Source organism: Chlorocebus sabaeus, chromosome 4 (assembly GCF_047675955.1).
Source record: "Chlorocebus sabaeus isolate Y175 chromosome 4, mChlSab1.0.hap1, whole genome shotgun sequence".
Lineage (NCBI taxonomy): Eukaryota > Metazoa > Chordata > Mammalia > Primates > Cercopithecidae > Chlorocebus > Chlorocebus sabaeus.
In genome coordinates this window covers 57,412,113-57,436,624 of record NC_132907.1, presented here as the reverse complement: position 1 = coordinate 57,436,624, position 24,512 = coordinate 57,412,113, and the positions used below count along the sequence as shown (strand labels likewise).

The window sequence follows — 24,512 nt, the reverse complement described above, 5'->3', positions numbered from 1 at the left end:
GATCCACCTACCTCGGTCTCCCAAACTGTGGCATGAGTCACCGTGCCCTGCCTTTTCTTCTTTTTTTTAGAGATTGGGTCTTGCTCTTTTACGTAGGCTGGAGTGTAGTGATGCGATCATAGCTCATTGCATAACTGGGATTATGAGCACGAGCCACTGTTCCTGGCAGAATACTGTATTTTTGATCTGTATGTGGTTGAGAAAAATCAGTGTAAAAGTGGACCCGTGCAGTACAAACCTGTGTTGTTCAAGGGTCCTCTTTACTTTTACATATTGGTATATGCATTTTAAACCGTTCATATGGTATTGTTATTTTATGCAGTCAGTATTCATAACTTATTTGTTCATTTACTTGTATATTCTCCCTTTCTGTTATTCTTCGTGCCATACTCTGTACTTTTATTGGGGATCATTTTCTTTCTACCTGGAGAATTCTGTGTAATATCTCTTTTAAAGCAAGTCAACTGTTGACAAATTCTGTTAGTTTTAGTTTTTCTGAAAACATCTTTATTTTGCCTTTATTTTAAGTGATTCTGTAATTCTAGCTACTCACTTATTTCTTGACCTCCTTATTTAAAATATTTATCCCTGTCCTCTTACCTTCCTAGCTTTATTTCCCCCACATACTTACTACCATTTTTTCATATAATGTATTTTACTTGTTTATTAGCTTAGTATTGATTTTGTGAGGAAAGGCTCACCATAGTTGGCAGGTTGGATCTTCAGCAGCAACAACAGTTAGGTCAAGTTACGAGTTGCTGTTGGGCTCATCTATAACTTCTGTTGATGCCACCATGACGATTTCATTTACAAGCCTATTAACAGTGGGGTGGATGATGTCAGCCAAACTGACCAAGTCACTTTGCATGGTTATTCATTGCCTTTTTTGAGGTTGATGCTTTCTGGGATTAGCTTGTGACCCAAAAAGCTTCATACTTGTCCCCTTTCATATGTCTATCTACATGCATCTTCTCCTCATCTCCTTGTCTCAATCTCCTGTTCTTTTATAGGGTTTATCTCTCATTTTCTGGGAAGGTTGTATCTTACCAGTGTGTGTGCTCCTTCTTGCTCACCTGATTGAATTAATGTGATATTTAGACCATGGATCAACATGAATTTCTTTGGATTGTTCATATGCCTTGGGACTCTAAAGGCTGGAAAATTAATAATAGCCTTGATTCATGCATGTAAATGTATGCTGTTGTTAGTTGGATGTGACTGTCAGCTGCTCTTAGTCCTCCTTAATAGGGGCAGAAAAAATGCTTCATGAGATCAATGACTGCATACCGCTTATCTGACAGAGACCAATAACCCCGTCTTTATATGCTGCCAAAGAGACTCTGGATTTCACATTATAGTCTTTAATTGGTGATTTATCACTCTCACCCTTTCATTGTTTTTCTCCGTTGCATTGACTGCTCCTAGCAACAGCTATCCAATTCCTAGTCCTTTTAATTACTTCTGTGTACTTCACAAATGCCTGAAATATTGCACCTGCCGTGGCTTCTCTTTCACCAACAAAAGTTTCAGCAATTGTGGTTGCCCTGCTGTGGCATGTTAGGGACTATGTGCCACCAGTAATGGGTTTCTCATTGCTAGCCGGTTTTTGATTGATACAGCATCAAATTCTCATTGGGAGTCAAAACTTCATAGGACCACTTTTGGTATCAACTCTCCCAGGTCAGGTTTCCCAAAAACACACTTGGAAATGTCTGTGTTTGCATGACAGAAGTTTATATTGGGGAGTGTTTCTGGGGTCAATCCCCGTGAGAGAGGGTACAAGGGAAACAGCATTAGGAAGATGGGGAAATTGAATTGCCATGTAGTTGCCATAGTAGCAACAACTGTTCCACAGGGAGATCTGAAGGTAGAATAACCCCTCTGAGATATTCCAGGAATAGACTGTTCTACTGTATATTGGTCAGTCATTGAATGTGGGCTGTTTTGGGGTGGTATAATAGTGTAACCTTTGGTAAGGGAATTGCAACTCAGGGAAATTCCTGAGGGTTCAGCTATTAGCCATCAATAGGCAAAATCCCAGAGGCTAGGAGAATGAGCACTTCACTTCTGAAGGGGGAGTTCTGGGTAGCACACCACTGTTTTCACTACAGCCACAATGGCAACATTAGTTTTAGTGGAGTGGTGAGGGTGGAAAGATATCGTAGTGCTAGACAATTAAAGGAGGAGATGACGAGGCTTGAAAACTTGTTCAAACAGCTTAGCTGTGAAGGGGAGGAGAGAGAGAAGATAGTTGGTAGAAGTTCCTGAGGAGACTGGGAGAGATGAGATCCAGGATATAAGTATGATTTGCCATGGGCTGGAAGAGGTTCATTTCTACCATTGTAATGAAAGAGGAGGAGGAAGAAAGTTCAAGTAAAGATAAATTTATAAGGATAATGAGAGGAAGTTGAGGCAGTTCTTGTTTCTTCTGAGAAAGAGCCAGAAGATTCAACAGCTGAAAGAGGGAGAGTTGGTTGGGTTGGAGACATAAGGTAATTAGAGAGATTTTAATAGATTGTAGTGGAGAGTGGAAAGAGAGAACTACCAGAATAGCCAGTGGTTGGTTGGTTGGTTGTTTTTTTTTTTTTTTTTTTTTTTTTTTTTTTTTGTGACAGAGTTTTGCTCTTCTTGCCCAGGCTGGAGTGCAGTGATGCAATCTCAGCTCACTGCAACTTCTGCCTCCCAGGTTCAAGCAATTCTCCTGGCTTTACCTCCCAAGTAGCTGGGATTACAGGCACCTGCTACCATGCCCGGCTAATTTTTTGTATTTTTGTTAGAGACAGGGTTTCACCATGTTGGCCAGGCTGGTTTTGAACTCCTGATCTCAGGTGATCCATCTGCCTCAGCCTCCCAGAGTGTTGGGATTATAGGCGTGAGCCACCTCGCTCGGCTGCCCGTGGGTATTTAGAATGCATTTGAGGTTGATGTTCCTGATTTTGTGAAATTATCAATTTGTGCATTTGTGTAACATTTTTTTTTCTGGCAATACTTACTGTAGTAAAATTATAAACATTGTGCTCAGTATCTTACCAATTTTCCTTTTCTTTTTGTACAGCCACCAGATCAAGTCATTACAGTATAGTAACACAGGAGACATGATTCTTGTTGTATCTGGAAGCTCTCAGGCCAAGGTGATTGACAGAGATGGTTTTGAGGTAATGGAATGTATAAAAGGAGACCAGTATATTGTAGACATGGCCAACACCAAGGTAAGCATTAAACAGAAAATTTTAATGAATTAAATTAATTCAGCACACATTTATTAACAACTATTTGACTTATCATGTAATAATTCACCCCAAAAGTTAGTGTTATAAAACAATAGCAATTTATTTGTTCTCACAATTGTGTGGATTGGCTGGGAAGTTCTGCTTCATACAGTATCAGCTGGAGCACTAGGATGGCTATAAGATACAAAATGGGCCCAGATGGTTTGCAGTCGATGTCCTGCTCCATGGCATCTCTCTCTGTCTTTGCCTCTTCCTTACTTCTGCCCCACCCCTTCCCTTCTTGCTGGCACTCTCTCTCTCTCTCTCTCTCTCTCTCTTTTTTTCTCTTGCCACATGTCTAGTTTGGGTCTTTTTACAGTGTCTTAGTAGGTATATTAGTCTGTTCTCATGCTGCTAATAACGACCTGTTTGATACTGGATAATTTATAAAGGAAAGAGGTTAATTGACTCACAGTTCTACATGGCTGGAGAGGCCTCACGATCATGGAGGAAGGCGAGGAGGTGCAAAGTCATGTCTTACATGGTGGCAGGCAGGAGAGAGCATTTGCAGGGGAACTCCCATTTATAAAACTATCAGATCTCATGAGACTTATTCACTACCGTGAGAATAGCATGGGAGAAACTGCCTCCGTGATTCAATTATCTCCACCTGGCCCTGCCCCTGACACATGGGAATTATTACAATTCAAGATGAGATTTGGGTGGGAACACAACCAAACCATATCATTCTGCCCTGGCCCCTCCCAAATCTCATGTCCTCACATTTCAAAACCAATCATGCCTTTCCCAAAGTCCCCCAAACTCTTCTTTCAGCATTAACTCAAAAGTCCATAGTCCAAAGTCTCATCTGAGACAAGGCAAGTCCCTCCCACCTATGAGCCTACAAAATCAAAAGCAAGTTAGTTGCTTTCTAGATACACAGGAATACAAGCATTGGGTAAATACTCCCATTCCAAATGGGTGAAAGTAGCCAAAGCAAAAGGGCTATAGGCCCCATGCAAGTCCAAAATCCAGCAGGCAAATCTTAAAGCTCCAAAATGACCTCCTTTGACTCTATGTGTCACATCTGGGTGATGCAAGAAGTGGGTTCCCATGGTCTTGGGCAGCCCAGCCCCTGTGGCTTTGCAGGTTACAGCCCCCTTTCTGACTGCGTCGAGTGTCTGCAGCTTTTCCAGGCACACAGGGCAAGCTGTCAGTGGATCTACCATTCTGGGGTCTGGAGGATGGCGGCCCTTGTCTCAGAGCTCTACTTGGCAGTACCCCAGTGGGGACTCTGTGTGAGGGCTCCAACCCCATATTTCCCTTCGACACCGTCTTACCAGAGGTTCTCCATGAGGGCCCCGCCCCTACAGCAAACTTCTACCTGGATTTCCAGACGTCTCCATACATCTTCTGAAATCTAGGTGGAGGTTCCCGAATCTTAATTCTTGACTTCTGTGCATCTTCAGGCTCTACACTACCTGGAACCTGCCAAGTCTTGAGACTTGCACCCTCTGAAGCCATGGCCTGAGGTGTACAAGGGCCCGTTTTACCTATGGCAGGAGCAGCTGGGATGCAGGGCACCAAGTTCTTAGGCTGTACACAGCAGGGGATCCTGGACCCACAAAAGCATTTTTTCCTTCTAGGCCTCCAGGCCTGTGATGGGAGGGTCTGCTGTGAAGATCTCTAACATGCCCTGGAGACGTTTGCCCCATTGTCTTGGTGATTAACATTTGGCTCCTCATTACTTAGGCAAATTTCTACAACCCAATCTCCTCAGAAAATAGGTTTTTCTTTTCTGTTGCATCATCAGGCTACAAATTTTCTGAACTATTCTCTGCTTCTTCTTGAATGCTTTGCAGTTTAGAAGTTTCTTCTGCCAGATACCTTAAATCATCTCTCTCAAGTTCAAAGTTCCACAGATCTCTAGGGAACTCTAGAAAAAAAATTATGATTTTCACTCTTTTCCCCCTATCTTGTGCCCTTTTCTAATACAGGGGCACAATGCCTCCAGTGTCTTTGCATAGTGAGAGTGACTTTACTCCATTTCCCAACAAATTCCTCATCTCCATCTGAGACCACCTCAGCCTGGACCTCCTTGTCTGTATCACTATTAACATTTTGGTCAAAGCCATTCAACAATTCTCTAGGAAGTTCCAAACTTTCCCACATTTTCCTGTCCTCTTCTGAGCTTTCCAAACTGTTCCAGCCTCTCCTTGTTACCCAGTTGCAAAGTTGCTTCCACATTTTCGGGTATCTTTACAGCAGCACCCCATTTTACTGGTACCAATTTATTGTATTAGTCTGTTCTCACACTGCAGATAAAGACATATCTGAGACTGGGTAATTTATAAAGGAAAGAGGTTGAATTGACTCACAGTTCTGCATGGCTGGGGAGGCCTCACAATTATGGTGGAAGGTGAGGAGGTACAAAATCATGTCTCACATAGCAGCAGGCAAGAGAGAGTATGTGCAGGGGAACTCCCATTTATAAAACCATCAGATCTCATGAGACTTATTCACTACCACGAGAACAGTATGGGGGGAACCATCCCTATGGTTCATTTATCTGCACCTGGCCCTGCCCTTGACACATGGGAATTATTGCAATACAGGGTGAGATTTGGGTGGGGACACATCCAAACCATATCAGTAGGTTTTGACTTCTTACTTGATTGCTAGGTTGCATGGAGGACAAACATGAAAATTAATTAAGTAGCTTAATATCTGGCTTCAAATCTTTGGATCAGAGGGCCAGCTCAAATTTGCAGGGAGGGGAGGTAGATCCCACCATTTTATGGGTGAATGGCAAAATCAAACAGAAATTATATAGGATGGGGAATATTGATTCAGGCATCTTTGGAAACATTCTCTTCAGTTAATTTTTGTGCTAGGCTTTAGGTCAAGAAGGGGAGAGACAGCTGACATGCTGTGGTACACATCTGTAGTTCTAGCTACTTGGAAAGCTGAGGCAGGAGGATTGCTTGATCCCAGGAGTTTGAGGTTGTAGTGTGTGATGATCGTGCTTGTGAATAGCCACTAGCCACTGAACTCCAGCTTGGGCAACACTGAGACACCCTGTATCTTAATTTCAGAAAAAAAAAGGAAAGAAAGTGATCTCAGTTTTTAATGTAAATATTTTTAATGGGATAATGATATTTTAAAATTAATGTATAGTATATATCATTTAACTATAGGTCAATAATTTTATAAAACTTAAGGTACGAAAAACATTTATTTTTGCTAACATTTCTGTGAGTTGACTGTTCTTGGCTTGGTGAGGCTCCAGGCTACAGATAGAGTCTAGGTATGTTTTCTGTGTGTTTGTTCCCCCTTGGATCAGTGGACTACATGAGGATGTGTTTTTGTCACAGTGATAGAATCACAAGGAAACTCCAGTTCAGGAAGTACATTTTAAGCCATTGCTTGTATCATGTCCACTAACATTCAGTCAGTCAAAACATATACCTTGTCCATGGCTAACATTGATAGTATAGATAAATATACCTGATCTCTAGCAAGAGGAACTGCATTGTCTTGGGGAAAGGTTGTAGATACAGGGAGGGGTGATGGTTTGGGAACAATAATGTAGTCTGTCACAAACATATTAAAGTGTAACTGGATATGGTTGATGCAGAATTTTGAGCCTTTAATTCTGATTTTTATTCTTTTCCCCCTATCTAGTACCCTTTTCTAATACAGTAATTCTCATGATTTTTGTCTGAATTGAAATCTTCTGTGAGATTAGATTGTCTATGAAAATACAGTCGATCCTCTTTATTTGCAGCTTTTGTATTTGTGAACTGACCTACTATTTTTTGTAATCCCCAAATCAGTACTCATAGCACTTTCATAGTCATGTGCTTGCACAGAGTGACAAAGAATTTGAGTTTGAACAGGGTGATATTCTGCCTTCTTTTTCAGCTCTCATACAATAGCCAGGTATCCTTTTTGTTGTCTATTTAATGCCATGCTTTTCCTATTTTTGTACAGTTTGTTGGTTGGTTTGCCCTTTAAATTAGCCCCCAAGCATAGTGCTGAAGTGCTGCTTAGCAATTCATAAGTCCGAGAAGTCTGTGATGTGCCTTACAGAGAAAATACATGCATTAAATAAACTTCATTCAGGCATGAATGCTGTAGTGCCATTGGGTGTGAGTTCAATGTTAATGAATCAACAATATGTATTATTTATTTATTTATTTAATTTTTTTTTTTTTTTTTTTTTTTGAAGATAGAGTCTCACTCTGTTGCTCAGGCTGGAGTGCAGTGGTGCAGTCTTGGCTCACTGCAACCTCTGCCTCCTGGGTTCAAACGATTCTCCTGCCTTAGCCTCCTGAGTAGCTAAGACTACAGGCATGTGCCACCATGACTGGCTAATTTTTTTTCTTTTTTTTTGTATTTTTAGTAGCGATGGGGTTTCACCATGTTGAACAGGCTGGTCTCAAACTCCTGACCTCAAATGATCCGCCTGCCGTGGCTTCCCAAAGTGCTGGGATTACAGGCGTTAGCCACTGCGCCTAGCCAACAATATATATTAAATAAGCACACATACAACAAAATTAGGTGTTGGTAAGTTTACAAAAATGTGACCAGTGGCTTGCTGAAACCTAACTTTTTATTTACTAATTCAGTGTTCATGGAACTTTATAGACCGTAGCTACACTGAATAATGAGAATCTGCTGGAATCTTTTTAGGTGCTGTAGATGAACCATTGGATCAAATTATTATAGTATGTTTCAGACTGCTCTATGTTGAACCCTAGTGAAGTGCCTCTCAAACCCTAATAAGGATCACAATCTCATGTCCTTTCTTTTGTTATTGAATGCCCAGTATGTGTTAGCGATTCAAACAAAGTTCAAATATAATTTTTTTTTTTTTTTCTTTGAGACAGAGTCCAGCTCTGTCACCCAAGCTGGAGAGTGCAGTGGCATGATCTCGGCTCAGTACAACCTCCGCCTCCTGGGTTCAAGCGATTCTCCTGTCTCAGCATCCTGAGTAGCTGGGATTACAGGTGCCCGCCACCACGCTTGGCTAATTTTTGTGTTTTTAGTAGAGACAGGGTTTTGCCAGGTTGTTCAGGCTGGTCTCGAATTCCTGACCTCATGTGATCTGCCTGTGTTGGCCTCCTAAAGTGCCGGGGTTAGAGGTGTGAGCCACCATGCCTGGCCTTGACTTTTTAATAATAACCTTTCTGACTGGTGTGAGATGGTATGCCATTGTGGTTTTGATTTGCATTTCTCTAATGATCAGTGATATTGAGCTTTTTTTCATATGCTTGTTGGCTGCATGTATGTCTTCTTTTTAAGTGTCTCTTTATGTTCTTTGCCCATTTTCTAATGAGATTTTTTTTTCTTGTAAATTTGTTTAAGTTCCTTATCGGTGTTGGACATTAGATCTTTGTCACATGCATTGTTTATAAAAATTTTCTCCCATTCTCTACGTTGTCTGTTAAAGTGTCTTTTGCTGTGCAGAAGCTTCAAGAAGAAAGGAATCCGACTGGTTCTGTGTCTGTCTCTTTTGGCATTCTTAGACTTATGTAGTCATCCATATAGAAAGATGACTAGAAAAGTAGGACAAGAATAGCAGAAATCTACATAAAAATGTAGGAAATTAAAATTAATTACCAGCATACAAAAAACTGCTATAACTCACCCCTCCTTGCCAAATATTCTCTCTTTTGACGTTGAAATCATGGCTTATATGTACTTTCTCCATTTCTCAGATGTAAATATAATTAATTGACTGTTTATTTGTCTAGGAAGTGTTACTGATATCTTAATTGTAGTCATTGGCTTGAATGATGGGTTTTGGTAATTCAACTACTATTACTTGAAAGTAGTACATTTCATAGGATACTGTTATAAAATCTTTTTAACCTCTTTTCTGATTCCAGGAGTAATTAGTAATCGTGGTTTACTGGAAAATTCAGTGAATAGGGTGTTAAAGATAGCAATTTATTAATACTGTATCTAATCTATCATGATAAAATATACTTCATATATAAACAGGCCCTCCTAATTATATTGTTAAATTGTTATATTATTAAATTTGTATCTGTATTCTTTATATCATTTATATGTTTATGTGTGTATATATGAAATATATGTATGTATTTTTTTTTTTTTTTTGAGAAAGTATCTAGTTCTGTCACCAGGCTGGAGTGCAGTGGCGTAATCTCAGCTCACTGCAACCTCTGCCTCCTGGGTTCAAGTGATTCCCCTGCCTCAGCCTCCCAAGTAGGTGGGACTACAGCCTCCCAAGTAGCTGAGACTACTTTTATTGAAATGTACAATATAACACCACCATGCCTGGCTAATTTTTTGTATTTTAGTAGAGGTGGGGTTTCACCATGTTGGCTAGGATGGTCTCGATCTCTTGACCTTGTGATCCGCCTGTCTCAGCCTCCCAAAGTGTTGGGATTACAGGCGTGAGCCACCGCGCCTGGCCTATATGTATGTATTTTGAAAGAATACTTACAGGTTCCACTTATACCCACTTATAGGTGAGAACATGCAGTATTTGGTTTTCTGTTACTGTGTTAGTTTGTATAGGATAATGTCCTTAGGATACATCCATGTTGCTGTGGAGGACGTGGTCTCATTCTTTCTTCATGGCTGCATAGTATTCCATGATGTATATATGCCATACTATTTGGTACTATGCTGCTTACCTGGGCGATGAAATAATCTGTATGCCAAAGCCTTGTGACATGCAATTTACCTGTATGACAAACCTGCACATATACTCTGGAACCTAAAATGAGTGAAAAAAAGATACTTTACCTATCCTCTGCAACAAAATAATATCAATACATGAAAAACAACATAAGAAAACTATATGAAATTTTAGATAAATGTTTATCTGCTATCTAGTTTAAGGAAGATAACTGTCCAAGCATAGAAGTTATCAAAATTAAAAGGCAGACTACAAACAGGGAAAAGTAATACAGGGTTAATATACTTAATCTATACATGTTGTGCTTGAAAAAGAATGAGATGGACCTGGTATATTGACATGGTAAGAAATCTGAAACTAAAATAGGCATCCACAATTAAAACAACAAAACTATATATTATGCTACTGTATAATAATAAATTTTGTAAAAAAGAGTACTTGTAGGGGTATAGAAATACATACTGGTCTATGACCCAGTGCATTATTGGGCAAGTATTTACACTCATACCTTAAACAATTTTTTGTTTTTAATTTTTGTGGGTTTTGTTGTTGTTGTTTGTTTGTTTGTTTTTGTTTTTTTGAGATGGAGTCTCAGTCTGTCACCCAGGCTGGAGTGCAGTGGTGCGATCTCAGTTCACTGCAACCTCTGCTTCCCGGGTGCAAGCTATTCTCTTGCCTCAGCCTCCTGAGTAGCTGGTGATTACAGGTGCGCTCCACCATGCCCGGCTAAGTTTTGTGTTTTTAGTAGAGATGGGGTTTCACCACGTTGGTCAGGCTGGTCTTAAACTTCTGACCTCGTGATCTGCCCACCTCAGCCTCCCGAAGTGCTAGGATTACAGGCATGAACCACTGTGCCCAGCCCAGTAGGTGTATATATTTATGGTGTACCTGAAGTGTTGTCTTTTGAGACAGGGGCTTGCCCTTTTGCCCAGGCTACAGTGCAGTGTCCTGCTCCTCCTATGCTCAAGCTGTTCTCCCACCTTAGCCTCCCGAGTAGCTGGGACAATTGGTATGCACCATCATTCCAAACGAATTAAAAAAAAAATTTTGTGTATGCATGGAGGCGATGTCTCAATATGTTGCCCATGCTGGTCTCGAACTCCTGGGTTCAAGCTATCCTCCTACCTTTGCCTCCCAAAGTGCTGGGATTATAGGTGTGAGCCACCATGCCCAGCCCATCAGTTATTTTGACACAGGCATGCAATGCATAATAATCACATCAGGGTAAATGGGTTATCCATCACATCAAGCATTTATCCTTTGTGTTACTAAAAACCCAATTATACTCTAAGGTATTTTGAAATGTATAATAAATTACCATTGAATGTTGTCACCCTGTTGCACTATCAAATACTGTATCTTATTCATTCCATCTAACTATATTTTCTACCTATGGAAACCATCCCCAGCCAGGCGCGGTGGCTCACGCCTGTAATCCTAGCACTTTGGGAGGCCAAGGCGGGTGAGTCACCTGAGGTCAGGAGTTCAAGACCAGCCTGGCCAACATGGTGAAACCCCATCTCTACTAAAAATACAAAAATTAGCTGGGTGTGGTGGCGGGTGCCTGTAATTCCAGCTACTCGGGAGGGAGGCTGAGTCAGGAGAATCACTCGAACCTGGGATGCAGAGGTTGCGGTGAGCCGAAATCACGCCATTGCACTCCATCCTGGGAGACAACAGCAAGACCCCGTCTTAAAAAAGAAAAAAAAAAAAAAAAAAGAAACCATCTCCATTCCCCCATCCCCCCACTACCTTTCCCAGCCTCTGGTAGCTATCATTCTACTTTACATCTTTGTGAGTTCAGTTGTTTTAATTTTTATATGAGTGAGTACCTGAGAAATTTGTCTTTATTTGCCTGGCTTATTTCACTTAACATAATGACCTTCAGTTCTGTCCATATTGTTGGCAATGACAGGATTTCATTCTTTTTTATGGCTGACTAGTTCTCCATTGTCTATATGTACCACATTTTCTTTATCCATTTTTCTGTGGATGGACACTTAGGTTGCTTCCAAATCTTGGCTATTCTGAATAGTGCTGCAGTAAATATGGGAGTGCAGATATCTCTTCAATATACTGATTTCTTTTCTTTTGAGTATATACCTAGTGTGGGATTGCTGGATCATATGGTAGTTCTATCTGTAGTTTTTTGAGGAACTGCCATACTCTTCTCCATAGTGATTGTACTAATTTACGTTCCTAACAACAGTGTACGAGGGTTACCTTTTCTTCACATTCTTGCCAGCATTTGTTATTCCATCTTTTGGATAAAAACTTTTTTAACTGGTATGAGATGATATATCATTGTAGGGTTTTTTTTTTTTTTTGAGATGGAATCTCACTCTGTTGCCCAGGCCTAGAGTGCAGTGGTGTGAGTTTGGAACCTCTGCCTCCTGGGTTCAAGTTATTCTCCTGCCTCAGCCCCCTGAGTTTCCAGGATTACAGGTGCCCGCCACCATGCCTGGCTAATTACTTTTTGTATTTTTAGTAGAGACAGGGTTTCACCATGTTGGCCAGGCTGGCTTCGAACTCCTGACCTCATATGATCCCCCCGCCTCAGCCTCCCAGAGTGCTGCGATTACAGGTATGAGCCACTGTGCCCGGCCTTATTGTAGTTTTGATTTGCATTTCTCTGATGATCTATGATGTTGAGCACCTTTTCATATACCTGTTTGCCATTCGTATGTCTTCTTTTGAGAAATGTCTACTCAAATATATTGCCCTTTTAAAAACTGGATTTTTAGATTTCTTTTTCTATAGAGTTGTTTGAGCTCCTTATATATTCTGGTTATTAATCCCTTGTCAAATGAGTAGTTTGCAAATATTTTCTCCCATTCAGTGGGTTGTCTCTTTACTTTGTTCATTGTTTCCTTTGCTGTGCAAAAGCTTTTTAACTTGATATGATCCCATTTGTCTATTTTTGCTTTGGTTGTCTGTGCTTGTAGGGTATCACTCAAAAAATCTTTGCCCAGACCAATGTCTTAGAGAGTTTCCCCAATGTTTTCTTTTAATAGTTTCATAGTTTTAGGTCTTAGACCTAAGTCTTTAATCCATTTTGATTTGATTTTTGTATATTCCAAAAGATAGGGGTCTGGTTTCATTCTTCTGCATATCGATACCAGTTTTCCCAACACCATTTATTGAAGAACTGTTATTTCCCCAATGTATGCTCTTGGCACCCTTGTTGAAAATGAGTTCACCGTGGATGTATGGATTTATTTCTGAGTTCTCTATTCTGTTTCATTGGTCTATGTGTCTGTTTTTATGTCAGTATCATGCTGTTATGGTTACTATAGCTCTGTAGTATAATTTGAAGTCAGGTAATGTGATTCTTCCAGTTTTCTCCATTTTGCTTAGGATAGCGTTGGCTATTCTGGATCTTTTGTCATTCCATATAAAATTTAGTATAGTTCTTTCTATTTCTGTGAAGAAATAGAAATGTTGAAGAAATAGAAGAATTGTTGATTTTTTTCCTTTTTGAGACAGTCTCTCCCTGTCACCCAAGTTGGAGTGCAGCGGCGTCATCTTGGCTCAGTGCAACTTCTGCCTCCTGGGTTCAAGCCGTTTTCATGCTTCAGCCTTCCAAGTAGCTGGGATTACAGGCATGCACCACCACACTCAGCTAATTTTTGTATTTTTAGTAGAGACGGGGGTTTCTCCATATTGACCAGGCTGGTCTCGAACTCCTGACCTCAGGTGATCCACCCACCTCAGCCTCCTGAAGTGCTGGGATTACAGACGTGAGCCACTGCACCTGGCCGTTGATACTTTGATAACAATTGCATTGAATCTGTAGTTTGCTTTAGGTAGTATGAACGTTTAACAATATTGATTCTTCCTATCCAAGAACATGGAGTATCTTTTCATCTTTTTTGTGTCCTTTTCAGGTTTTTTTTCCATCAGTGTTTTATAGTTTTCATTGTAGAAATCTTTCACTTTTTTTTTTTTTTTTCCTTTTGAGATGGAGTCTCATTCTGTTGCCCAGGCTGGAGTGCAGTGGTGTGATCTTGGCTCACTGCAACCTCAGCCTCCCAGGTTCAAGCAATTCTCCTGCCTCAGCCTCCTGAGTAGCTGGGATTACAGGCATGTGCCACCATGCCCGGCTAATCATTTTTTGTATTTTTAGTAGAGACAGGGTTTCACCATGTTGGCCAGGCTGGCCTCGAACTCCTGACCTTGTGATCTGCCTGCCTCGGCCTCCCAAAGTGCTGGTATTACAGGTGTGAGCCACCACACCTGGCCAAAATCTTTTACTTTATTGGTTAAATTTATTTCTAGGTATTTCTTTTGTAGCAGTTATAAATGAGTTACTTTCTTGATTTCTTTTTAAGATTGTTTGCTATTTGCATATAGAAACGCTACAGATTTTTGTATATTATAACCTCACTGAGTTTATCAGTTCTAATCATTTTTTTTGTGGAGTGTTTAGGTTTTTCCAAATATAAGATTATATACTCTGCAAACAAGGATAATTTGACTTCTTCCTTTACAGTTTGGATGCCCTTTATATTTTTCTCTTGTCTGATTGTTCTTGCTAGAACTTCTAGTACTGTGTTGAATAACAGTGGCAAAAAAATGAGCATCCTTGTCTTGTTCTGAATCTTAGAGCAAAGGCTTTCAGTTTTCCGACATTCAGTATATTAGCTGTGGGTCTGTCATATATGGCTTTTATTGTGTTGAGTTATGTTTCTTCTATACCCATTTTTTTAAGGGTTTTTATTATGAAGGGATGTTGAATTTTATCAAATGATTTTTCAGCATCAATTGAAATGATTATATGGTTTTTGTCCTTGATTCTGTTGATATGGTGTATCACATTGATTGATTTGCATATGTTGAACCATCTTGGCATCCCTGGGATAAATCCTACTTGGTAATGATGATCTTTTTAATGAATTGCTGAATTCGGTTTGCTAGTATTTTGTTGAGGACTTTTACATCATTGTTTATAGGGATATTGGCCTGTAATTTTCTTTTCTTTTTTTTTTCCCTTTTCTTTCTTCCTCCCTCCCTCCCTTCGTCAGAGTCTTGCTCTGTTACCCAGGCTGAAGTGAGTGTGTGTGTGTGTGTGTTTTTTTTTTTTTTTTTGATGTGATGTCTGGTTTTAGTATCAAGCAAGGGAGTACTTGCCTTGTATAATGAGTTTGGAGGTATTCATTTCTCCTCTATTTTTTGGAATAATTTGAGTAGTAGTAGTATTCTTCTTTAAATGTTTGGTAATATTTGGCGATGAAGTCATCAGATCCTGGGCTTTTCTTGGTTGGGAGACTTTTTATTACAGCTTAGATCTCATTACTTGTTATTGTGTGTTCAGGTTTTGGATTTCTTCATGGTTCAATCTTGGTCAGTTATATATGTCTGGATATATATGATATATATATATCTCCATTTCTTCTAGGTTTTGCAATTTATTGGCATGTAGTTGCTTGTAGTAGCCTCTAATTAACCTTTGAATTTCTGCAGTATCTGCTATCTTGTTTCCTTTTTTATCGGTTTTTATTCATTTGGGTCTTCTCCTTTTTTCCTAGTTAGTCTGGCTAAAGGTTTTTCATTTTACCTTTTATAAATAATGTTTAATGGATATCTAACAGTAATTCATTTTGTACTATAGAAAATATTGAAAAACTTCAAAGAACCATTCATAATTTTATTAGTCAAATATAATCACTATTCATATTTCAATTTCTGTATGTCTTTTTTTCTTTATGTATCTAAAAAACATTTTCTGATCACCCCGTAATGTTTGTGTCAATTATTGCTTGGAGTCACATTTTGCATGTTTTACAGTTTTGGGATTATGTGCAAGTCTCTCGGGCTGCAGTGGGGGGTGGTGTATGGGAGTGAGGGATAGGGGACCTTCTCCTTCAGTCAGAGAAGTTCCAGTTTTGTCTGTTTTATGTATTAGAATTTGCCACAAGAAATCCTTTACAAATCAAGTTCTGTTGCTTCTTTAAAATATGAAGATCACTGGTCTGGATGGAGTTGGTAGGATTTATTGGTTATTTTGTCTGGGAAAATGGGACATTAGTTCTTCTGGTTTAGGTGGTTAGCAGAGTAGGAAAAGGATAGGCAGTTATTCCAACCTTTAAACCATGCAAATAAAATATACTTTAAAAACTGTAGTTATAATGTCATCTAAAATTCATTTATCATCAGCCAGAATTTTCCTTTGCTCTTTAAATTCTTAGGCATACCCTTTGCCTAAGATTCAATGGGGTTCTTAGGCCTAGAACCCACAAATGTGTGACTATTAAGCCAATGTAATATTCTTGTATAACAAAGTTCTATAACAAATCAGTATTGAGTTAAACTAAAAAATGTTTTAGTAGGTTATTAATAAATGAATGCTCATGGTAATAACCTTAAAACTTCATTATTAAGCTTTCTTTTTGTCCCCCTCAAGTTGGAGGGTTTTTATTTATTTTGTTGATATATAATATTTGCACTCATTTATGGCATACATGTAATATTTTGTTATGTGCATAGAATATGTAATGATCAAGTCAGGTTATATAGGACATCCATAAGCTTTTATCATTTGTATGTGTTGGGAACATTTCAAGTCCTTTCTTACAGCTATTTTTAAATAGACAATATATTGTTCTTAATTATAGTCACCCTATTTGGCTATCAAAGTTTAGAACATTTTTTTTTCTATGTAACTGTATTTTTATACCCCTTAACCTCTCTTCATCACACACACCCTTCTCTGCCTCTGGTAACTATCATTCTAGTCTTTACATCCAGGAGTTTTTTTTGTAAACCTTTTACATATGAGTGATAACATGTGATGTTTGTATTTCTGTATCTGGTTTATGTCACTTAATGACCTCCAATTCCATCTATGTTGCTCCAAATGACATGATTTTATTCATTTTTTTGTGGCTGAATAGTGTCCCATTGTGTGCATGTGCATCTCTCTCTCTCTCTCTCTCTCTCTCTCTCTCTCCACATTTTCTTTATCTGTTCATCTGTTGATGGACACTTAGGTTGACTCCGTATCTTTGCTATTGTGAATAGTGCTGTAATAAACATGGAGGTGCAGGTATCCCTTTGATATACTGATTTCCCTTCCTTTGGATAAATATCCAGCAGTGGAGTTTTTGAATCTTATGGTCGTTTTTAATATTGGCTGTACTAATTTACATTCCCTCCAACAGTGGATAAGACTTCCTTTTCCTCCCATCCTTGACAGAATCTGTTATTTTTTATCTTTTTGAGAGTTGCTATTCTTGCTGGAGTAATAGTGTATTGTAGTTTTGATTTGCATTTCCCTAGTGATTAGTGATGTTGAGCATTTTTTCATATACCTGTGGGACATTTGTATGGCTTCTTTGAGAAATGTCTATTCATATCTTTTGCCCACTTTTTAATAGGATTGTATTTTTTTGGCTGTTACTAGATATTCTTATATATTCTGGATATTAATCCCATATTTGATGAATAGTTTGCAATATATTCTCCCATTCTATGGGTTGTCTCTTTGTCGATTGTTTCCTTTGCTGTGCAGAAACTTGTGGTTTAATGCAGTTCTATTGGCCTATTTCTGTTCTGTTGCCTGTGCTTTTGGGGAGTCTTCACCATAAAGTCTTTGTCAAGACCAGTGTCATAGAGTGTTTCCCCTGTGTTTTCTTCAAGTCGTTTTGTAGTTTGGAGTCTTATGTTTAAGTCTTTAATCCATTTTGAGTTGATTTTTGTATATGGTGAGAGATAAGGATCTAGTTTTTTTTCTGCAAGGAAATTAGTTTTCCTAGCTCCATTTATTGAAGAGGGTATTGTTTCTCCAATATATGTTTTTGGCACCTTTGTAGAAAATGAGTTCACTGTAAATGTATGGATTTATTTCTGGGTTCTTAATGGTCTGTGTGTCTGTTTTTATACCAGTACCAGGCTGTTTTGGGTTCTGTAGTATATTTTGAGGTCAGGTAGTGCAATGCCTTCACCTTTGTTCTTTTTGCTTAGGATTACTTTGGCTATCAGGCTGCTTTTTGGATCCATATGAATTTTAGCATTTTTTTTTCTTTTTCTGTGAAAAATGTCATTGGTATTTTGATAGAGATTGTATTGAAATCTGTAGATTACTTTGAGTAGTATGGTCATTTTAACAGTATCCTTCCAACCCCTGCGCATGAGATGTCTTTCCATTTGTTTATGTCCTCTTCAGTTTCTTTTATAGTTTTTTAAAAAAAATTTTCATTATTATTATTATTATTATTATTATTATTATTGTTATTTAATACAAAGTCTTGCTCTGTCGCCCAGGCTGGAGTTCTTTGGTACCATCTCGGCCCACTGCAACCTCACCTCCAGGGTTCAAGCGATTCTCCTGCCTCAGCCTCCCAAGTAGCTGGGATTATAGGCGCGCGCCACCATGCCTGGCCCCTTTTCATATTTTTAGTAGAGACGAGGTTTCACCACGTTGGCCAGGCTGGTCTCGAACTCCTGATTTCAAGTAATCCACCCACCTTGGCCTATCCCCAAAGTGTTGGGATTACAGTCGTAAGCTACTGTGTCTGGCCTATTAGTTTTTCTTGTAGAGGTTTTTCACCTCCTTGGCAAAGTTTATTTCTAGGTATTTTAAGATTTTTGTGGCTATTGTAAATGGGATTGATTCCTTGATTTTTCAACTAATTTGTTGTTGGTGTATAGAAGTGCTACTGATTTTGTATGATTTTATATCTTGCAGCTTGACTGAATTTGTTTATCATATCAAAGAGTATTTTGGTAAAGTCTTTAGGTTTTTCTAAATATAAGATAATGCCATATGCAAAGAGGGACAATTTGACTTCCTTTTATTTTCAATTTGGATGCATTTATTTTTTCTCTTGTCTGATTGCTAGGTCTTCCAGTACTGTGGTGAATAGGAATGGTAAAAGTGGACATCCTTGTCTAGTTCCAGTTTTTAGAGGAAAGACTTTGAGCTTTTTTCCAGTATAACGTTAGGTATGGGTTTGTCATTTACGGCCTTTATTATGTGGAGATGTGTGCCTTCTGTGCCTTGTTTGTTGAGAGTTTTTATAATGAATGGATATTGAATTCTATCAAGTGCTTTTTTTGTTGATATGACATAGCATGTTTATTGATTTTCATATGCTGAACCATTCTTGCCTCCCTGGGAAAAAAATCCCACTTGACCATGGTACGTTATCTTTCTGATGTGCTGTTTGATTTAGTTTGCTAGCATTTTGTTAAGCATTTTTTACGTCTGTGTTCATCAGGGATATCGGCTTGTAGTTTTCTTCTTTTGTTGTCTCCATATCTGGTTTTAGTGTCAGGATAATGCCACATAGAATGAATTAGGAAAAATTCCCTCCTCTGATTATTCTTTGGAATAGTTTGAGGAGAATTGGTATTAGTTCTTTGTGAGTTTGGTAAAATTTGGCAGTGAAGCCACCCAGTCCCGGGCCTGTTTTTTTGTTGTTGTTGGGGGACTTTTTTCAATCTTGTTACTCGTTATTGGTCTTTTTCTATTTATTTCTGGTTCAATGTTGGTAGATTGTATGTGGCCAGGAATTTATCCATATCCTCTAGGTTTACCAGTTTGCTAGTATATAGTTGTTCATAATTGTCTCTGAGGATCTTTTACATTTCTGTCATGTCAGTTGTAACATCTCCTTTTTCTTTTCTGATTTTGTTTATTTGGGTCTTCTCTCTTTTTTCTTGGTTAGTTTAGCTAATAGTTTATACATTTTCTGTATCTTTTTTAAGATAAGATGAATTTTTTAAGCTCACGCCTGTAATCCCAGCACTTTGGGAGGCGGAGGCGGGCAGGTCACGAGGTCAGGAGTTCAGATGAACCTGACCAACATGGTGAAAGCTCATCTCTACTAAACATACAAAAATTAGCTGGGCGCCTTGACGTGTGTCTGTAATCCCAGCTACTCAGGAGGCTGAGGCAGGAGAATCGCTTGAACCAGGGAGATGGGGGTTGCAGTGAGCCAGGATTGCACCACTGCACTCCAGCCTGGGTGACAGAGTGAGACTCCGTCTCAAAACAAACAAACAAACAAACAAAACAGAACAAAAACAAACAAAAAAACCCAACTTTTCATTTCATTGATATTTTGCGTTTTTTAAAAAAATCTCTATTTCATTTAATTCTTCTCTGATCATTATTGTCTTTCCTTCCACTGATTTTAGGTTTGGTTTGTTTTTGCTCGTCTAGTTCCCTGAGGTAGATGATTAGTTTGTTAAAGTCTCTCCCTTTTTGATGTAGGCATTTATTTCTATAATCTTACCTTTTAGCACTGTTTTTGCTGTGTCCCACAGGTTTTGGTATTTTGTATTCTTATTTTCATTTGTTTCAAGAAATTTTTTTATTTCCTTCATAATTTCTTCATAGATCCAGTAGTCATTCAGGAGCAAGTTGTTTAATTTCTGTGTATTTTTACAGTTTCCAAAGTTCCTCTTGTTGCTGATTTCTAGTTTTATTCCACTGTGGTCAGAAAAGATACTTGATATAATTTCAGTTTTCAAACATTTGTTGAGACTTGTTTTGTGTCCTAACATTTGATCTCTCCTGGAGGATGTTCCATGTACGGATGAGAAGAATGTGTGTTCTACCACTATTGGATGAAATGTTGTGCAAATGTTTGTTAGGTGCATTTTATCTAATGTGCAGTTTGTTTAATTAATTAAAAACAAAAACGGAGTCTTACTCTCTTGCCCAGGCTGCAGTGCAGTGGTGCTATCACTGCTCACTGCAACCTCAACCTTCTGGGCTCAAGCAGTCCTGCCACCTCAGCCTCCTAAGTAGCTGGGACCACAGGCACATACCACTATGTCTAGCTAATTTTTTTTTTTTTTTTTTTTTTTTTGAGACAGGGTCTCACTCTGTCACCCAGACTGAGTGCAGTGGTGTGATGTTGGCTCATTGCAACCACTGCCTCTGGGGTTCAAGTGATTCTCCCACCTCTGCCTCATAAGTAGCTGGGCTTACAGGCATGTGCCACTTACCTGGCTAATTTTTGTATTTTTAGTAGAGGCAGGGTTTCACCATGTTGGCCAGGCTGATCCAAACTCCTGAACTCAAATGATCCGCCAGCCTCAGCCTCCCAAAGTGCTGGGATTACAGGCATGAGTCACTGTGACTGGCCTAATTTTTTTTCGTTTTTTGTTTTTAGTAGAGAAGGATCTTGCTATATTGCCCAGGCTGGTCTCAGATTCCTGGGTTCAAGTGATACTCCTGCCTTGGCCACCCAAAATGCTGAGATTTATTACAGGCTTGAGCCACTGCACCCAATCTAAAGTTAGTTTAAATCCAGTGTTTCCTTGTTGATTTTCTGTCTAGATGATCATTCTAGTGCTAATAGTTGGGTGTTGAAGTACCCAACTATTATTATATTGAAATGTGTTTCTCCTTTTAGATCTGATACTTGCTTTATGTATCTGGGTGTTCTGGTGTTGGATGCGTATATACTTAGAATTATTATACCCTTTTGCTGAAATAATCTTTTTATCATTAGTTATTGGCCTTCTTTGTCTCTTTTTACAGTTTTTGATGTAAAGTCTGTTTTATCTGATAGAAGTATAGTTTCTCCTGCTCTTTCTTGGTTGAGTTTCTTGAGGCAGCATACAGTTGGCTTATGGGTTTTTTTTTTTTTCAATTCACTAAGCCAGTTTGTATCTTTTAGTAAAAACTTTAATCTGTTTACATTTAAGGTTATTATTGATATGTGAGGACTTTTTCTTATCATCTTATTAATTGTTTTTTGGTTCTTTTATAGATCCTTTATTTCTTTCTTTTTCATTGTTTATGATTGTGGTTTGGTGGTTTTCTGTGGTGGCAACATTTGAGTCTTTTTGTGTGTTTGCCGTTTTAGTGGTTTTTATATTTTCATGTATTTTCATAGTTGTTATTTATTTTATTTCATTTTATTTTTGAGACAGAGTCTCACTCTGTCACTCAGGCTGGAGTGCAGTTGTGCGATTTTGGCTCACCGCAACCTCCGCCTCCCAGGTTCAAGCGATTCTTCTGCCTCAGCCTCCCAAGTAACTGGAGTTACTGGCGCCTGCCACCACACCTGGCTAATTTTTGTATTTTTAGTAGGGACAGAGTTTCACCATTTTGGCCAGGCTGGTCTCGAACCCCTGATCTCATGTTCTGCCTACCTCGGCCTCCCAAAGTGCTGGGATTATAGGCGTGAGCCACCGTACCCAGCCCATAGTTGTCATTCTTTTGCCTCCAGGTGTAGGACTCTTTTGAACATTTCTTGTAGGCCTGGCCTAGTGGTGATGAATTCCCTGCTTTTGTTTGCCTGAGAAAGACTTTATTTCTCCTTCATTATAACTGCTGAGTGTACTAGTCTTGGGTGGCATTTTTTTTTTTTTTTCCTTTCAGCACTTTGACAATATCATTTCATTCTCTTCTGGCCTATAAGGCTTGTGCTGAGGAATCCACTGTTAAGTCTGATGGGTGTGGTCTTACATGTGACTAGACTTTTTTTTTTTTTTTTTTTGCTATTATTAGAATTTTCTCTTTGACTTTTGACGATCTGACTATAATGTGCCACTAAAAAGACCTTTTTGGGTTGTATCTATATGGGAATCTCCTACCTTCTTGTATCTGGATGTCTAAGTCTCCTGTTAGACTTGAGAAGTTTTCAGTGATTATTGTATTAAATAGGTTTTCTATCCCATTGATCTCTTCACCTCCTGGAACATCCAAAATTCAAATATTTGGTTGCTTTATGGTGTCCCATATATTATATAGGCTTTCTTTATTCTTTTTTGTTCTTTCCTTTTTTTTTTTTTGTCTAATTGGGCTGTTTGGAAAGACCTGTCTTCAAGTTCTGAAATTCTTTCTTGTGCTTGATCTAGTCTCTTGTTGAAACTTTCAATTGTATTTTTTATTTCATTTATTGAATTCTTCTAAGATTTTGTTTGTTTTTATAATTTATTTATCTTTTGTGAATTCTCATTCATATCCCAAATTGTTTTTTCTGGTTTCTTTGCATTGTTTATCTGTGTTCTCTTGTATATCACTGAGCTTCTTTTAGGTTACGATTTCGAATTGTTTTTCAGACATTTCATATTTTCTTTTCATTGGAATCTGGTAATGGAGAATTATTGTGTTCCCTTGGAGGTGTCACTTTTCCTTGCTTTTTCGTGTTTCTTGTGTTCTTATATTGTTATCTGTGCAACTCGTGTAACAGTTACTTCTTCCAGTTTTTTGGATTGGCTTTCATAGAGGAATACTTTTTCCTGTAGATGTATCTATGATGTTGGTTGGATAGGGCACTTCAGCATTGATTCTGGATGTTTGTAGTAGTGTAGTCTCCATATGACTTCTCTGGCTTTAAACCCTGTCAGTGGTGTCTGTGTTTTCCTTAGAGGCTTAGGTGAATTTGTTAGTGGAGGCTGTGGTGAAGATTTATTAGGTTTAGCAATGCTAGGTGGGCCAGTCTTCTGGCCCCAGTGGTGGCAGTGGTGGGCTGAATGTCCCTGTTCTTGGGCCCTTGCACACAATACATGGGCACTGGTGTTAGTAGGTTCAGACAGGCTGACATTTGGGCCTCCAGGTGGCTTTTTCAGGTGCCAGTAGCGGCAGTGGTGAGTTGAGTGGGTGGGCCAGTCCTTGGGCCCCCGAGCATTGTGCATGGTGTTGGTGATGGCAGTATAAGTGGCAGGGCAACACCTGGGCTTCCAGGTAGCACAGACTGATGTTAGTGGTGGCTGCGACAGACTGGGCAGCCTGGTCTTCAGACTCCCAGGTGGTGCACATGGGTGGGTGCCAGGTTTGGTGGTGGTGGCGGCAGGCTGAGCAACCTTGTCCTCCGGCCCCTAGAAGGTGTAGATAGATACAAGCAGTGGTAGACTGGGCAGGGTGATCCCCCAGGCCTTTAGACAGCATGCTTAGGCACTGACAATAGGTTTTCTGGGTCTGTTGTTAGGCTGTCTGGTAGTACACACTCCTGCTTGGAGTGACCAGTGGGGCATAGCAATCCCTAGGCTATGTGGTAGGATGGTGTGGTAGGGCACTTGGTTGGGGTGACATTGTCAGGTCTAGGGTGGTGTGGTAGGGCACTCAGGGGGTGACAGTGTCAGGCATTTTGGGGCTGTCATCAGGTCCCCCTGTTGTTCCAAATGGGTATAGGCTGTGGTAGGTGGGATGGGGGCAATTCCTAGGCCTTCAGATGGCGTGCTGGGGTGCAGCAGGCATTCTGGGGCTGTTTGGTCTCTTTTTGTGCGTGTGCCTGAGGTGACTGATGGTGCAGGGGAATCCACAGGACACTGAGCAGTGTGATAGAGAGCACTGGGGTTGCTGGTGCCAGGCCTTGTGAGACTATCCTTAAGGCCTCTGATGTTGTGCACAGATGCAGGCAGTGTTGGGCAGGGTGGGTGATCCCCATGTCCTGGGTAGTGTCCTTGGGTGGTGGTTGCAGCAGCAGTAGTAGGCAGGGAGAGCCTATCCTCAGGGCATGTGGACATGAACAGCTCTGCTAAGGGGAAGGTGCCGTGACAGTGGTGGTGAGGGAGATTGATGCCAGTGGCAGCCATCTCAGGCAGATACATCTCAATCTCTGCAGAGCACATGCTTTGTCTCCACTTCCCCTATTCCCTGTGGCATTGGCTGCATTGGCTGGGGTGAGCCTGTCCTCAAGGCACATGTACCACAGTCCTACTGT

The 24,512-nt window shown here is 39.6% G+C and overlaps 1 protein-coding gene across 2 annotated transcripts in view; it reads left to right on the top strand.

Annotated features, from left to right (window-relative positions):
• WDR70 (WD repeat domain 70) overlaps positions 1 to 24,512 on the top strand; it is a 361,196-nt gene that overhangs the window by 90,040 nt on the left and 246,644 nt on the right. For both annotated transcript variants that reach the window (XM_007961416.3, XM_007961419.3), the window contains exon 8: positions 3,056 to 3,209. In XM_007961416.3, coding sequence (XP_007959607.1) covers positions 3,056 to 3,209 — 154 coding nt within the window. The remainder of the gene's footprint in view (positions 1 to 3,055; positions 3,210 to 24,512) is intronic.